The 17,742-nt window shown below is 42.7% G+C and overlaps 1 protein-coding gene across 2 annotated transcripts in view; it reads left to right on the forward strand.

Moving 5' to 3' along the window:
- CDH13 (cadherin 13) overlaps positions 1-17,742 on the forward strand; it is a 681,110-nt gene that overhangs the window by 349,930 nt on the left and 313,438 nt on the right. For both annotated transcript variants that reach the window (XM_082232914.1, XM_082232915.1), the window contains exon 5: positions 16,776-16,928. In XM_082232914.1, coding sequence (XP_082089040.1) covers positions 16,776-16,928 — 153 coding nt within the window. The remainder of the gene's footprint in view (positions 1-16,775; positions 16,929-17,742) is intronic.

Here is a 17,742-nt window from a genome sequence, read left to right on the forward strand (position 1 = left end):
AATGTTAAGTATAATTGATATACAGTGGTACCTTGGTTCTCAAACTAAATCCATTCCGGGAGTCCGTTCGACTCCGAAACTGTTCAAAAACCAAGGTGTGGCTTCCATTTGGCTGCCTCGGGCTGGCATTTTTCTTATGAAATTATTTGGATGCATCTTTGATGTTTCTGTTTTGTTTTGAAGAAAGTTCTCCAAGTCAAGTCTTAATTAAACTTAAGGGCCCCGACAATGTGCCCCCCCCCTGAAAGAAGTGAGTTTCCATGCATCCCAGGAGTGCCAGCTTGGCTCCAAGACTGTGGGTGCCTAGGGCCATGGGTAGCATGCAGTGTGCATAGCCCTGGCACCAAAATTTGCAGGTGCCCATCCCCTTCATGGGGAATTTTGTGGGTGCTTGGGCACCCCAGAGAGTCGACACCCATGGTGCATCCAGTCACTTCAAACTATGCAATATTAATTTTTGCAATGGGGAAGGAGGCAGGAGGACTCTACGACCCTGTCAGAGCTCTCACACCTCCTTCCGCTTACCTGGCTTTGGGAAGTTAGAGCAAGTGCTGGGGGTGGTGTCAAATGTTGCCAAAGGTGATGTTGTGGGATTGCTACATGTCTCAGAAGTGGAGGGGGAGCTGGCCAAGTCAGTCTCGACCCATCCTCCTGAAAGCAAGCTTCACTTGGTAGCTGAGGAGCCAGCTGGCCAATTGGTACAACTGACTCGATCAGAGGTGGAGGGAGAACCAGAGGACTGGACTTGAGTCCAATCTTCAAGGATCTACCACCTTCAGCACAGGCATGAACAGATGTAGATCTCAGCCCCCGCAAGTGCTCAGAGGTGGGCAAAGTTTTCACACTTGGAACAAGAACCATAAAAATGACTAGGCCCATATCACATTTTAGAAGTTCAGTGGCGGAGGAAGTGTCAGGAGTTGGGACAATATCTTTGCTTTTGTCTGGACATGACTAAGAGCTGGGAAAATGGGGTTCAAAACTCCACTCTGCCATGAAGCTCACTGGGTGGCTTTGGGCCAGTCACTCAATCTAACTTACCTCACAGGTTTGTTGTGGGGATTAAATAAGGAGAGGGGGTAAAACCATGTACAGCACCTTGAGTGCCTTGGAGAATAAAGGTGGGATATAAATATATCAAATAATCAATCAATCAATCAATCATAGGCTTTGCTGATGTACCTTTTGAGCTGTGCAACCTACAGTCTGAAGTGGTGCTAAGACTATGTGTCGATTTCTTTTATTCATCTTTCAGGGGTTTTCATAGCCAGGAGTCCATGTGTTTTATACAAGGGTGGGAGCAGGGACATCAGGGGCTAAATGAGGAGACTTAAGAGAGTGCAACCAGGTTTGCGGGCCAGTGGTTCCCTACCCCTGGTTTGTCTGAAAGTGGCTTTTATTGGTATGAACCCATTGTCTAGAAGACCATTGTATTATGTGTGTTTTAAAAAGAATGGAGCCTTAATTAAGGTAAAATGTTGATCTTTCCCAAGTGTGAAAGTAAAAAGAAGAAGAAGGGGGGGAGCCATAGTAAAGAGCAGGATTTTTTGCCATAACATTAGAGAGGCTAATAATCTTCAGATTTATTGTGGATTTTGAGCCTTTATCTCTGGAGAAATGAGCATAGAAGAATTAGGAGCGAGAAAGTGCTGTCCGTTGTAGTGAGCAATTATTCCGAGTCCTCATGTTAGGGCATTATAGGGCTTCGGATGTTCTCATTAATTCAGAACCAGTTTAAATAAAAAGGTTTATTTAAAAGAGGAAGGGGGAGGCAGAAAACAATTGTAAACACATTGCCTATATTTACTCCATGTGGTAGGAAGTTCCGAGAGAAGTCTCTTAAAGGATTGCTAGGGATAGGAAGGAGTTTGATGTGGTTCAGATTTAAATGAGAACCGACCCACTTCCTGAAACAACCTGTGATCCAAAGTTCAGCTCTCCATCAAAATGTTCACTTCTCCAAATGTAGGACATTGAATTAGAGTAGATACTAGGACAATGTTGTAAGTCTGTGAATAAATGTGTGTGTGTTTGTTGATGTGTAAGAAGGGAAGTATGTGTATGTGTGTGTTTATTAATGCATATGGAGTGGTAGGGATGAAAAGAGGCATCATTTTCCGTTCTACTCTGCATTTGTCACATGCAGCACTGTTTCCACTCCACCGCAGTTCATTTTCTGCCTTTTTTTAAAATTTACATTAAATGCAAAATGCAAGCAATTATATATATTTTTGGGGGACAGAAAGCCACAGCAACAGTGAATACTAATCACATTCCCTGGATTTCTGTTCCATACATGGGAGTAGTAAGTAGTAAGGGAAGTTTCCACTCCCATTTCCAGTTCTGTCTCAATTCCCTGACATAACTAATGAATGAGTGTGTAGGACATTAGCGTATAGGAGAGCACCTTGCTCACATTTGCATTAACATCACTCACCCCCAACCCTGACCTGCAGACCTCATGAAGGTTTGCCGAGCTCATGCTGAAAATGCCCCCACTCCTTGATCTAGAGATTACAATAGATATACGCTGCCTTTTGCCACAAACTGTTTGGGTCCAATGTTGCGTGTTAACAGGTAGACAGCATCCCTGCAGGGATGATGATGAAAATCCCATAGGTTGCAACATTAAAGCACAATATTAAAAACAGTTTGAAACAACTTACAATCACAAAAATGAAGTGGGTCCTAAAAATATTAATTCCAGGTATCAAAATAGCTGCGTGTTCACCATTCATCAAACGCTGTATATCAAAGATGCCAGACACACCTCTCTAGGGACTGCCACATAGCAAGCCATCTACCAGGCCACACCACCTCCAAGCTTCTAAGGCTGGTGGAACGCCCAAGGGAATGAGGTGGTTTTTCAGATATTTGGGGCCTTAGTTGTTTAGGGCTTTGAACACCTTGAACTGGGCCTGGTGACAAACCAGCAACCAAGGCAGGTGTTTTAAATGTGAGAACTCCAGTCAATGATCTGGTCACAGCATTATGGACTATTTCAAGTTTCCAAGTCATTTTCAAGGGCAGCCCCATGTAGAGCACAATGAAATAATCCAACCTGGAAGAGCATGGAGTAGAGGGCCAAGTTATTTCTGTCCAAAAGGGTCTGTAGATGGTGAAGCAGCTAAGTGCAGACAGTGCTGTTGTACTTGGTTCCTGCTTGTGGTCTTCCCATAGGCACCTGTGAGGCCAGGATTCTGGACTGGAAGGGCCTTTGGCCTCATGCAGCAAGCCTCTTAGGTTCTTATGATATGATTCCAGCGCTTTAATATACCAGAACTAGGCTCTAGCAAGATCTGAAGGATCACAGTTTCCCCAGCCCTGGAATTCATAACTAGATGTACTTACAGATAAAATACAGAACTCCACCTTTTGCTTCATCAAAGACTTACGGTTTCTTGCATGCTTAATATTCAGTATTACAACCCTTCCCATTACTGATTGTAAATAATAGCATTAAAAACCAGGCAGCATATTTCTAACATCGTATCAACATAAAGTGCCTTTTAATATTCACTAAAACCAATTTAATGTGAATGAGTTTACTGATTTAATGTTTTTTTAGCTAGCAAATGTTTATTTAGTACGATTCTCTGATGTGAATTAAATAGTGTTTTAGAGCAGCAAAAGTGAGCATTTATTTATATTACAAATGATTTGAAAATGAGAAGGGATATGATGTATAAAGGGGTGGAAATTTTTATGATACGGAGTTGACCTAATTTGGGCTCTTAAACTTGCTTTTTGCTACCAAGTCACTTCACATAGGGATGTGGTCTTGTGACACCATGCCATTTGGGTGAATATTAATCAGGTTTGCAGCAGCAAATCGAAAATGGTCATTCCTTTCTTGGATGCAGACAGTGCAGTGGTCCAGGGGTTCAAATGTCACTGACAACTGCATATATCCATAAGGGTCATGTATTCTTGCCATGACCACTGCTTCAAAATTCTGCCTTACTGGTGAGACAAGGATTAAGGTTTCAGAGGAAGTTCTCTGGGATAAGGTGTTGCTTCAGCACTTTGGTGTAGGTGAGCCAGTGTGGTGTAGTGGTTAGAGTGTCAGACAATGACCTGTGAGGCCAAGGTTCAAATTACTACCCAGCCATGAAGCATGGGCCAGTCACTGCCTCTCACCTCACAGGGTTGTTTGGGGGGTGCAATGAGGAGGGGGAGAACCATGTACACCACTTGAAGCTCCTTGAAGAAAAAGGTGGGGTAGAAATGGAATAAATAATGAATTGAACTGCTTGGCTCTGCTGCCAACTTTTCATTGGCACGTCAGTGTCCTTGCCCTCATAGCCAGATGAAGAATGTGAACTCGGGTTTCTGCTTCTGTCAAATTCTTTGAAGCTTAAATCTGAGCAATACATAGGTAAGGCAAGAGCTAAAGGCACAGCAGGTGAATTGCATATCTAAGCTCCAGTAGAAATGCTGACTCAACAAGCTTCATGCCCCCAATTTTTCCTTTTGAAGAGCAGGGTGGGCACAAGCCTTAGTGTGGCAAATGACAGGCATCTCTGGTCTAGGAAAGCACTTCTGGACATGCACTCTGCAAATGGGTTGGCCCTGTGAAATTTGTTTGCACCAGCACTGGCAACTCCATGTCCTTGATGATGGAGGTGCTGGCACAGTATCTGACTTACTCTCAGGTGCCTCCCCAGGAGTGATAGGAGGGACAGGCAGTGGTCTTTCGGAGGTGTCCGACTAAAGGTGTCTCATATCACAGGGGTGGGACACCTCTATGACAACCCACTTGAACCTTCCTCAGGACCGAGCTCCTGACACTTTGGACCACTGGCCTGCTTCTCCAGCTCAGACATAATTAAGACTCCCTCATCCCTCTCAGACCCTACCCATGGTTCTCTCTCCAACTCCCTCATATCTTCCTCCTCCTCCTCAGAATCCACCCATCCCTTCCATGATGTCTCTACTGGGCTCATGACACTCAGGAAGGCTCTGATCTACAGACCACGGGAGTCATCTGGCTTCCTCCTCATGAGAAGGGATGGAAGGTTAAATACGGGCACCATCTCTCTGATATTGGTCTTCTACTCCGGCACTACCACTGTCTCTGCTTCTGAGATAGGACCCATTTGGAGATCCTGGAGGGTTTGGAACTGGTAGTGGCACTAGTAAGGGCAGATGGATTGCCCCCCACCCCACCTCAAGCAGGGTATCTTCCCAAGTGGTGTTATTAGGGTGGTGGTGGTCTGTATCTGCTGACTCCCTTTAAACTCTATGTGTACTAGAACAGGTGATAGGGTTATTTTCCTCCTCAAAGATCTCATCTGGTTATAGGCTGTTCCTGACAGAAAGCTGGTGGAACATGGCCAGGATAGTGGCAAGATCGCACTTCTGCTCTCCATGCATCGATCTATTCTGTAACTCACAACCTATGTATGCATATGCACCCTGAATATCGGCAGGCTATTAATGTAAAGCTTGCACACGTTATATAGATGAGCTGGTCAACATGTGAATATCAGGGTCAGAACCAACATCAACACCTCTTCCACACATTTAGGGTGCATTCAGATGAGGGTAATATTGTGTTAGTTTTCCTGATTCTAATGCTAGTAATTATAATCCTTCTGCTAGTTTTCTAACATTCTTTTCACACTGCAGTAGTTGTTGTGTTGTGGAACTGTGAGGTTTTTTAATCGATGTACCACCATGTCATGCTAAATTTCATTCACCCCAGTGGGCATGGTACGATACAACCATGAACATCCTTGGACAACATTGCTGCTGTACCTGCATCCTTCTGTTTCTCCATAAAAATGGCAGAAAAGAACTGCTTCAGATTTCATCACTTTACTCCCCCCATTTTCTGGGTCCACGGGGTTACAAGCAGAAGATTTCTGGAATCGATTCCACATGGAAATGAGTGTTAAACTTCCCTCATGTGCTGCTAGGTTTCCAGAACTGCTTTTTGCACACGTGAAAGCCCAAATATAATGAATAAATTACCAGTTAGGGAAACAGAATAAACTGCCCTGTCAGTGCTGTCTTGGTTCCAGATTCCATCTCTAGACACGTCCTATTTTGCCTGCTGCTTGTTTTATAATTCAATCTTCCATTGGCCACTGTCTGTGTGCCTCTTGGTGTTACAATGCAATCACCTTAAGAGCAATGCAGAATAAATTTCAAGCACCACACCTGTTTATCCATCTTTCCCATTCTGGAAGAGCAGCAGCCACAAAGCCTATTGATTAAAACGCTTGGATCGGTTTCTGTGCTGCCATTTTAAGCTGAAGTGCAGGGACAATTTCTGAATAAATATCGTACGATAACCTATCAGGCATGCCATCCCTTCCTGTTTTTTTAGATATTCACATTGGTTTCTCCTTGTTCCTTACTTTGTAACCAGAAAAATGTGCACCCCCCAAAAAAAAACACCTCATTGGATTCCTCTCTTTATTGCAAGAAAAAAGTAGGTGTTTTAATTAATAATTAAAGTATTAAGGGCTTACAAGATTTAAAAGTTCAAGGTGTTAAATTGGTCCAGTCGACCAGCTGTCTGTCCTTGACAGTAGTGTCATTATCTTGTCACCATCCAGACCTGTGACCTCTAGATAAGTTACTTATACATGGGGGTGGGGAAAAATCTTCCTCCCATGACCTTTAGTACATGAGCCATGGATTTGTTTCCTAGGGAACTGGTAACTGAGAAAAATCTATAATTAGATCTGTGGGTTATAAGCTACATATGGGAACCGGGTGCTAAGTGTTTCCCTGCAAAAGTAAAGCATCTAGATGTAATAAGCTAGATCCAAGATGATTTCAATTATGAGGGATTCATTTGAGAAATTATATCAAGTACTCTGGATTTTCTTCTCACCTTTCTCCCTACCCCAACCCCACCTCTCTCTGCCGCATGAAGTTTTGTGTGGGATGATGTTATTAGGAGTCGTATCTTGTCGGAAACAGTTGGAGTCAGGACCTGATTGCCCGTAGTGAAGTCATTGGGAGAGGATGAATTCTGTCATTTACACACACACACACACACACACACACACACACACACACACAGACAGCTGTGATCCTTCAGGTTTCTAATTTTGTGGTCCTTATTCGACAAACCTGTCTGACTTGGAGATGCAAGATTAGGAATGTGAAGGCAAAATAAGGCACTGTTATGCATGTTAATACCTCCAAAGTATTTCTGTCCTCCATCTGTCCTACATCAAGGACTTATCCTCATCTCAGTGTATCACCTCATGACAATTTTGTTAAAGTAGATTTACGATGTGGCATAGAGATAACAACATGCCCGATCCTACCTGAGATTTGAACCTGGGTCTTAACATTATGTCAGAAGCAGCTTTCCAAGGCTTATATTTTCAAAATGCTATGGTCTGTGGTAGAGATTTTCTGATTTTTTCTTCCCTTTGGGTTTTGAGCTATATGATTAGATAAATGCATTGTTATCCTCGCTAGTTTATAAATGCTAAAGAAATGCAGGTTTAACTCCCCACCAAAATACCCATGCAAGCTGTGCAGTGGGGTGGTTAGCGCATTGGACTAGGACCTGGGAGACCAGGGTTCAAATCACCACTTGGACATAAAGCTCATTGTGTACCCGTGGCCCAGTCACTGTTGTGAGAATAAAGTGGGGGGGGGCACATGTAAGCTGTTATGAACTCCTTGGAGGAAAGGTTAAATATAAATCAAATAGTGAAGGTCTTGTGAGATTAGCATCCCACAAATTTTGCATTGCAAAAGGCGTTGACCTTTATGTTGGTTTTCATGTAATTTATTTGAACCACAAACTTTGCAAACCCTAATAGTGCAGCATCAACAACAAAAAAGTGTTTGGCATGTGTGTAGATTAGTACTACTCCATGGCCTTGGATATCTGTGCAGATTATTGAGCATTGCTGCAGATGAGGCAATGAAAATTCGCATGTGGATATGGCTACTGTTTTGATTTTAATTGGATTGTAAAGGTAAAGGACCCCTGACAGTTAAGTCCAGTCGCAGACGACTCTGGGGTTGCAGCACTCATCTTCCTTTACTGGCTGAGGGAGCCAGTGTACAGCTTCTGGATCATGTGGCCAGCATGACTAAGCCGCTTCTGGCAAACCAGTGCAGCGCACGGAAACGCTGTTTACCTTTCGGCCAGAGCGGTACCTATTTATCTACTTGCACTTTAATGTGCTTTCGAACTGCTAGGTTGGCAGGGGCTGGGACCGAGCAACGGGAGCTCACCCTGTCACGGGGATTCGAACCGCTGACCTTCTGATTGGCAAGCCCAAGAGGCTCAGTGATTTAGACCGCAGCGCCACCTGCGTTGGATTGTATTCAGATTCAAATCCAAATGAACATTACTTAGCACAGATACACATGCAGATTTGGAATAGGAAGGCCAGATTGTCAATCTATACTCAGGCATGAAACTCACTGGATGAATTTTGACCAATCCCTCTCTTGGGGCTCATCCACATTCTCCTTGGACTGAACAGTTTTCCCTTTGCCCCTCTCCTTCCCCAGGGAAAGCCTACTCCTTATCTCTAAAATGGAGCAAACTTCAATCTGGTGAACACCTGAATTGCTCATTTGCTTTGGTTGAACACTAAAGGATGATTTTCCTGGGGGGAATGCAGTGGGACAAGAGGAAGTATTCATAGAATCATAGAATCTTAGAGTTGGAAGGGACCCACGGGTCATCTAGTCCAACCCCCTGAAATTCATAAGCTCTCACTCAATCTAACCTGCCTTGCAGGGGTGCTACGAGGATAACTTTGGGAAAGTTGGAAGGGAGAACCATATATTCTGTTTTGAACTTATTGGAGAAAATTCTGCTGCATTTGCAACAAGAATAACATTGTGATGCATGAAGGCTTAGCTGCAGCTGTGCTGTAAACTTCAAAATACCTCTGGGGAAGCTGGAGAATTTTGTTCAATCTGCATTTAAAAATGAGCTGACCTAATTTGCACTTACTTCCTGAACTAATATGGAGACTGGAATGCAGTTTTCCTATGGATTGTGCTGTTCACTGAGTTTTGCACTGCAGGAAACTCCCCATTTACGTGCATCCAAGGCATGCACATCACACCACCTGTCCATCCCCCAAACGTAAGAATGGGATATAAATGCAGCAAATAAGTGATGCATGTCTTCATTCAGCCACCATTTCTGCACCCTAAAATGCAAAGCTTTAGCCCAACAACCCAGTGTCTCCTCAGAGTCATACAGTTGTACTTCGGGTTCAGAACTTAATTCATTCTGGAGGTCCGTTCTTAACCTGAAACTGTTCTTAACCTGAAGCACCACTTTAGCTAATGGGGCCTCCCGCTGCCACTGCACGATTTCTGTTCTCATCCTGAAGCAAAGTTCTTAACCCGAGGTACTATTTCTGGGTTAGCGGAGTCTGTAACCTGAAGCGTCTGTAGCCTGAAGCATCTGTAACCTGAGGTACCACTGTACTCATAAATAACTTATCATTCAGATAACTTCCCAGAGTCTTTTCTGTTCACCCCTGTTGGTATAAGTAGAACTGAAAAATGACAGGTCTATCTAGGTATTTGATGCCAGCCCCTAGAAATGTAAAATCCTAGGTGCCCTCTGATGCTTTTGTCTGATAACTGTTTAAGTGCTTCCTATATTTCTTGCAAGCGAGGAGGATGGGAAGAAAGCCAGAACAAGTTGACTCTGCCTGCCATTAGCTGTTCTGTCCCACCAGCTTCGGTGGTTACCAGCCGCCACGGTTATGGGGTGCTGTGAAAAAGCAGCATCTTCTCAATTATTTTGTTTATTACCGTTGTGGGAACGCCATTTTGATTTTCTGCCTGAGGCATCAATGTGTCTTGGCCTGTCTCTGTTGGATATATAGCCCTAAAGCCTGCAGGAAACCACAGCAACGCTTTGAGGAGCTGCATTGCCCAGCAGATATTCATTTTATTATTATTATTCTGCACTTAAAATAGTAAAATTAGAGCAGCATTTCTAGTCACATGCATCTCCCAATTAAAATTGACCCTTGGGGATTTGACATCGAATAGAGGATGGGGGGAAAAAACTAATTAAACCTGTAAAAGGAAATATAGCAAAAAGTTAAGAGCCAGACTTAGTTTACTTTGCTGAATTAAATTGTGCCTGTTTATTTGCTAGTGTGCAACTTTTCTGCCTGTCAGAAAAAAGGAAACATTTATTACAGTAAAGAAACACACAACCAAAACCAAAAAGTGCACTGCAATACAAACATACACACACATTCATAATTTATACTGCTGAATTCCTGAAAAAAAATATGTTAAAGAGAAAGGAGGTGTACATGATTATTATTGTTCTATATCTATCTATCTCTTTTTGAATGTTCCCAGAAGGAGACACGTGTTTTGGTTACATCAACGCCAGAGTACCGTAATGTCACTTAAAGATGTTTTGCACATATAGGGCAGAATGTGGCAGCTGAAATGCATGTTGGCATTGGGACTGCATTACACTTCTTCTGTGGTGATACCACTGGCTGCCAATTTCCCCCCAGACCCCATTTAAGGTGCTGGAACTGACCTTTATGTCCCTAAACTGTTGGGGACCAGGCTATCTGAAGGATACCTATGTAATACCCACATGAAAGATACCTTTGAGTTCAGCTTCTTTGGTCCTGATCTTTGACTCGCCACAGAAGCTGTCTGGTTGGAGCACACCATAGGCAGGACCCTTTTTGTGTTGGCCCCACACTGGGAAGTGCCTTCCCAGGGAAATAGACATTGCTCCTTTGCTGTTGATTCTTATAAGGTGCTTAAAGGCTTCCCCCCTCTCTTTTGATCTGCATTTGGATAATTTTATTGAGCTCTGTTTATGCTGATATTTTTAACACCTTTTTAGCACTGATGTTTTGTGCTATTTGATTTATTTATTTTTAATCATCTGGGATTGTTGATACATTTAATAATTTCAATGATAATTTTATTATTTATACCCCACCCATCTGGCTGGGTCTCCCCAGCCACCCTTTGTTTTACACACACACACACACACACACACACACACACACACCAATATTTATCATTATATTTATACTACTTTTTGTTATGGTTTGCTGTTGCAAATGTAAGCTGCCTTGTGAGGGTACAGATACACTGGGAACAGGGATAGAAATCTCCAGAACAAATAAATATATAGTATATATTCCAACCCTGTGAAGTAGGCGAATGTTGTTTTTAATGTATCCTGTGTAGACTTTAGGTCATACCTCTAGCATGCATCTAAAACACTTACAGCATTGTATCACTTTAAGAGCCATGGCTTCTCTGAAAGAAGTCTGGGAACTGTAGTGTGTTAAGGGTGCTGAGAATTTTAAAAAGACCCTTAACTAACCATAGTTCCCAGGATTCTTTGAGGGAGTTGTGAGTCTTACAATTGAACGAGATGATGTGGGTGCCTGGAATGTGTAGAGCAGGGGTAATCAATGTGGTACCTGAACTACAATTCCCATCATGCCTGACAATACTGCCTAAGGTTGATGGGACTTATAGTGGGCACATGTGGAGAACACCATCTTGGATACCCTTGGTATAGAGTTTCTATTAAAATCCAAGTACTTTTGTGTTGGGAAATGGAAAATCATTTTGAGTGCAACCAGATACCTGCCTCTGAGACTCAAGGATGTGCAGGAATACTTGGAGTTTGCTGGGGGAGGGGGGAGACAGTTATTAAGTAACATCACCTCTGTGGTTGCTAAGCTGGAATAATATTGTCAAAAGCAAAATTGTTGTGGTTATAAAACTACACACACACGCAAATCCTCTCCTGGGGATATTGTGGGCTGATGTTCCCTCCGCCTGGCTCCACTTATCTATTTCTTTCTCACTCCTTGGAAAACGCTCTGTGATTTACTTCTGTGATAAGATCAGAACAGTTGAGGGATCATACTGTTGAAATGAGCTTAGCTGGAAGGGACATGGTAACACCAGTTGAAAAATGGTGTTGGTAAATTTCTTCTGGCCAGAATTCAGTGAGTGTAAGGGACTTCTAAGTATAGTTGCCCATTTGTTTTATACTGCTTGTAGGAGTTTATCAGCCTTCCAATGCCATTTGCCTTAGCTTTGATTTCCCTTATGGAGAAACCTCAAGGGATGCAGTCTTTTTCTGCTTCAGAAGTGCTCCTTTTCCTGTTCAGAAGATTTGAGTTAGGCCTGAATCTCACAAGAACATTTATTCACAGGGGGTATTGGAGAGGGCAAAATGGGCAAGGAGCCAAAACCAACCCCGGCCCAGATTTTTTATAGTGTATTTTGTGGAAGCAGTGTAACTTCTCTTGGCTGGGGGAACACCATATAATCCCCCCGTAAGTCTCATTGGAGCAATTCCACATCATGGCACAAAACAGCCACCCGCAAACCGGTGCCCTCCAGATATTTTGGCTTACAATTCCCATCTTCCCCAGAGAAGATGGCCAGTGGTCCAGGATGAAGGGAATTATTGTCCAAAACATCTGGAAGGCAGAAAAGCAGGGTGTGCAGGAACAGAATCATTGCAATGGGAATTATGGGAAGAAATGGGGTTTGTTTTCTCCACCTGGCTTGGGGCGGGGCCTGACAGGCTCCATAAAGCAGTGCTGCTGCTGCTGCTGGGCAGGGAGGGCTCTGTTTTTGTTTTGTTTTTAAAATTGCTTTTATTTTTTTATCTATGTCATTTTAAATTGTGATTGATGTTAATGCTATATTCATAGTTTTTAGCTTTTATGAATTATGTGGAAACTGTTTTCCATTTGGTTGTGTCCACCTAAACATTAGGAAGAACTTCCTGACAGTAAGAGCTGTTCGACAGTGGAATTTGCTGCCAAGGAGTGTGGTGGAGTCTCCTTCTTTGGAGGTCTTTAAGCAGAGACTTGACAACCATATGTCAGGAGTGCTCTGATGGTGTTTCCTGCTTGGCAGGGGGTTGGACTCGATGGCCCTTGTGGTCTCTTCCAACTCTATGATTCTGTGATTCTGTGAATTGCAGAACGTCATATTTTTGCTAAAAAATTTTTTTTTGTACTTTCTGATGTGTTTTATTTATTGTTTATGACTTTTTTCAAAAAAATAAATATTAGTTTTCCAAAAAATTTAAACAGACTGTTTAAATTACTTGATCCAATCTTAGTAACATTGTTAAGTGACTTCCTCAAATCCCCCTGGCTGAATTTCAGTGTATATCATTGTAACAGTTTTCCAAAACCTATTTTCTCATAAAATTAACTTAATCACTTAACCTCTTACTTTATTTTCATTTTAACTTTAAACATATTATTCTCTAAAATTACATAATTAAATCCTAAGCCTATCTGGAATTTGCAAGTTTTCCCAATTAAGCTGTCTTAGCATATTTAACTAAATATTCTTTGAATTTCATCCATTCCTCCTGGTACTCCTCCTCCTTTTGGTAGCGGACTCTTCCAGTCAGGTCAGCTAGCTCCAACAAGTCCATCATCTTATTGTTTATGACTTTTGTTAAATTGGTGATGATGTAAATCGTGTCATGCTGTAAGCCGCATTGAGCATTGTTTTTAACTATGGAAAGGCGGCATACAAATAAAATGTTGATGGTACACTGGGATAATGATGAAGAAGAAATAGGGATGGACTGTGGCCAACTAAGCCCTACTCAGAGTAGACCCATTGCAGCTAATGGCCTTTAGCTTCAATGTGTCTACTCCGTGTAGGTCCAGCATTGTATACCACTTGATGAAATGTTCTAAAGATGCCAGAATGGTGTTGCTCTCTTATTTATGTTGTTTATATCTTGTCTTTTCTAAAAGGAGCTCAAGGTGATATACATGCCTCTCCCTATCTCCATACTATCCTTGGGTGGTAGGCTAGTCTGAGAGCTGGTGCCCAAGGTCACCCAGTGAGCATCATGGGCAAGTAGGAATGTGAACCCTAGTCTCTCAGGACTTCGTTTGACACCTTAACCAGTATGCCACACTAATTACTGTTACCTGGACCCTCATAAACATGGCATTTTGATTTCTGCCAATCCCCCCACAATGCTACATTCTTTGGTGTTATCAAAACAGGGGTGCCAACACACTGTGAGAGCAGATAAGCCCCGTCCCACATAATTGATCACATGATGTAGAGCGTGCGCGCGCAGACACACACACACACACACACTATTTGAATGGCAATGCCCATCAACTATGTGGTGGGGTAGGGTGGCCCCCTCAAATTTTTTCTTGGGGGTGGGTGAAGGGACCTCAACCAAAGGAGCACACATTTTGAATTGTGTCAACAATTCTATAGGCACCATGGTTTTCCCCAAAGCATTCTGGGAGTTGTGGTTTATTAAGGGTGCTGAGAGTTGTTAGAAGGCCCCTATTCCCTTTCCAGCATTACAATTCCCAAGCAGTTTGATAATCGCTCCCTATTCACAGGGGATTCTGAGAATTGTAGCTTTCTGAGAGGAGTGGGGGCCTCTAATAACTCTCAGCACCTTTAACAAATTGCAACTCCCAGAATTCTTTGGGATAAGTCCTGACTGTTTAATGTGGAATCATAGCACATTATATATGAATGTCACCTCAATTAGAAGAGGTCCATATTTCTGTCATTTTTGGGAGTACGTAGCTCCCTCTTGTGGCTAATTAAACTTTAAACAAAGTATCAACTTAGAAAGACCTTCTTCTTGATAATTGTCAATGTCGTCATTCCAGACTTTAAAAGAGCAGGTGCAAGGATAGAAACTCGGGCATGGGCAGACATAACTGGATCTTGACTCTTGTGCTTAGTTTTCATTGCAGGTGTTTTGTTCTGAACCATATCTAGGAGCTTTTTTTATGTTAACTTTACTTGCAAAATTTGGAGGGAGAATGACTAGAGGCAACAGCAAGCTTTTCAGGGGGATCTGAATGACTGTCCTTCAGAGCAACAGAATGACTTCCTGGAAAACAAACTCCCTTGTCTTCTGAAGCACTCACTTTGACCGCATTCACATCATACATTTAAAGCACTATGATACCACTTTAATAATAATAATGGCTTCCTCCAAATAATTCTGTGAACTGTAGTATATAAAGGGTGCTGAGCGTTTTGATTGACCTCTATTCCCCTCACAGAGCTACATCTCTCAGAATGGTTTATCAATCATTCTTTCTTCATAAGAATCATACTTCTGTGAGGGGGAATAGTGTTCTCTTAACAATTCTCAGCACCCTTAAAAAAAACTTCAGCTCCCATTAGTCTTTGGGGAAACCATACCTGTTTAAAGCAGTATCATATTTCTTTAAATGTATAGTGTAGATGAGGCCTTGAAATGTTGAGAGGGTGCTGTGGACAGCAGTCAGAACCTGGACTTCCTGAAAACAAACTCCTTTGTCCTCTGAAGTGATCACAGATCTCTCATGTGGAAGAGCTTTCTTGTTCACTTCTGTCACCATGTGCCTCTTTTGTTTTAGTGAATTGAACAACTCTCCAGGTTACAGTGAGAACCAGTGGCATTGCTTGGCCCAAAATGCAGCAACTGTACACTTTGCACTATTTCCTTCCCCTCTCAGGTGGCAGAGGGAGCCCTCTTGGTGGTGCCGCAACCACCCTCAGATATTAAGGGGATGGTGGTTCAGCGGAGGGCATTATCTCTAGCAGCTGTAGAATTCCCTCTCCCCAGAGGCGCATTTGGGACCTTTATGATGTAGCCTCATTGCCTTTTTACCCTCACATGGGTGGGTAAGAAATATTATGAATAATAATAGCCAGCACCACCATTGTATATATAGAGGAAACAATATTTCTTACATCATGAATGTTGCCTCATATTATGGATAGATGAACTGTATTGTTTTATTGCTACTGTTATTGCAGGTTTGTCATGGCCATTGGCTAGAACAATAAACTTATATTGAATTGAACATCTTTAAAGAGACATGGCAAGAGTCATTATTATTGTTTAACTGGCAGCTAACATTGATGGCAAATCTCTCTCTCTCACACACACACACATACACACACCCCAAACAGGGAAGGGGGCATATCAAATTAGTGTCTGCTAGGTTCTGTTGGAGGAACACGGGTGGTGCTGTGGGTTTAACCACAGAGCCTAGGGCTTGCCGATCAGAAGGTCGGTGGTTCGAATCCCCGTAATGGGGTGAGCTCCCAATGCTCGGTCCCTGCTACTGCCAACCTAGCAGTTCTAAAGCACGTCAAAGTGCAAGTAGATAAATAGGTACCGCTCTGGCGGGAAGGTAAACGGTGTTTCCGTGCGCTGCTCTGGTTCACCAGAAGCGGCTTAGTCATGCTGGCCACATGACCTGGAAGCTATATGCCGGCTCCCTCGCCAATAAAGTGAGATGAGCGCGGCAACCCCAGGGTCGGTCACAACTGGACCTAATGGTCAGGGGTCCCTTTACCTTTACCTAGGTTCTGTTGGCATCAGGTTAAACCTAGGATTCTGGGGGATGGCAGGGAGAGCAATGTCCTGATCTCCATTGCTGAAAACATAAACCCCAGCTGTTACGTAGACCTGCCTCTTGCCTTACGTGAGGCCCCATCTGCACTATACATTTAAAGCAGTATCATATCACTTTAAAAAGTCATGGATTCTCCAAAGAATCCTGGGAACTGCGGTTTGTTAAGAGTGCTGAGAGTTGTGAGTTCCCCTCACAGAACTACAGTTCCAATACTACCCTAGGAAGAGGGATTGATTGTTAAACTACTTTGGGAATTGTAGCTATGTGAGGTGTAGGAATCATAATATAGGTGTGCTACAAGATGACAAATTGTTCCTAATTCTTTTTTGCTGCTTCCTTGGCTTGTGTCCTCACTACTGTGTTTGCCTCATACAGGTGGTAGACAATGACAGACCAGAGGGCTCCAAATTTCGGATTTTTGGGAAAGGTGTGGACCAGGAGCCAAAGGGATTTTTCAAAATTGTCGAGAGCACAGGAGAGGTCCTTGTGACACGGTCCCTGGACAGAGAAGCAATGGCCACATACCAGGTAAGTCTCCATGCAATGTATTTGTGTGTGAGTGTGTGCGCGTGTTGTTGTTCTCTCTCTCTTTCTCTCTTTCTCTCTCTCTCCCTTTTAACTTGTGATTGCCTCCAGACTGTCATATTTTGTCTGAGTGATTCAATCACATACCAGACCTTTATGTTTGTGCATTTGAAGTGAATTTAAAAAACTTTGTCATCCTAGCACAATAAATCCACTTTTTTAAAAAAAAGAAAAGAAAAAGAAAGACATTTTGTGGTTTGGAAAGTGATGGGGAAATGCATTAGAAATTGTGAGATGAATGTATGGGAAGGTTTATAAACCCTTACAAGCAAATCAGGATGAATGCAGGACAAATGCTGATTGTTCTATAACCACCCTGCCAACAAATCAGGATGCATGCTCAGTAAATACTGGATATAATGCAACTTTTGTGTGATCTTTGTGCAAGAAAATCAGGATGGATGATCAATAAACAAGTAACCTGGAGGGGCTCTTTATCTTCATGGGATGTTGCAAAAGTTATGCTTTATGTTTCTTGGCTTCAATTTGCTGCTTCTTCACAGTGTTGTAGATAGTGATGTAGAAAATTCAAAACAAGTGAAGTGATGATGCTGGCCAGAATATGTGAATCTTGTAGGGCCTGAGGAGAAATTTGTCCCCTTTCTGTTGCTTTCCAAGAGCTCGCTATGCAAAAATTCATTTATCAGAACACAAGAAATTAGTACCCAAACCTCACTATATGCACTGCAGAGTCAGTCAAAACGAAAAGCTGGACTTTGTCCACTTCCTTATTGGTGTTTTGCTTGTCAGTGCCAAA

Source organism: Podarcis vaucheri (assembly GCF_965113315.1).
Source record: "Podarcis vaucheri genome assembly, chromosome: 7".
In the NCBI taxonomy this organism is placed as follows: Eukaryota; Metazoa; Chordata; class Lepidosauria; order Squamata; family Lacertidae; genus Podarcis; species Podarcis vaucheri.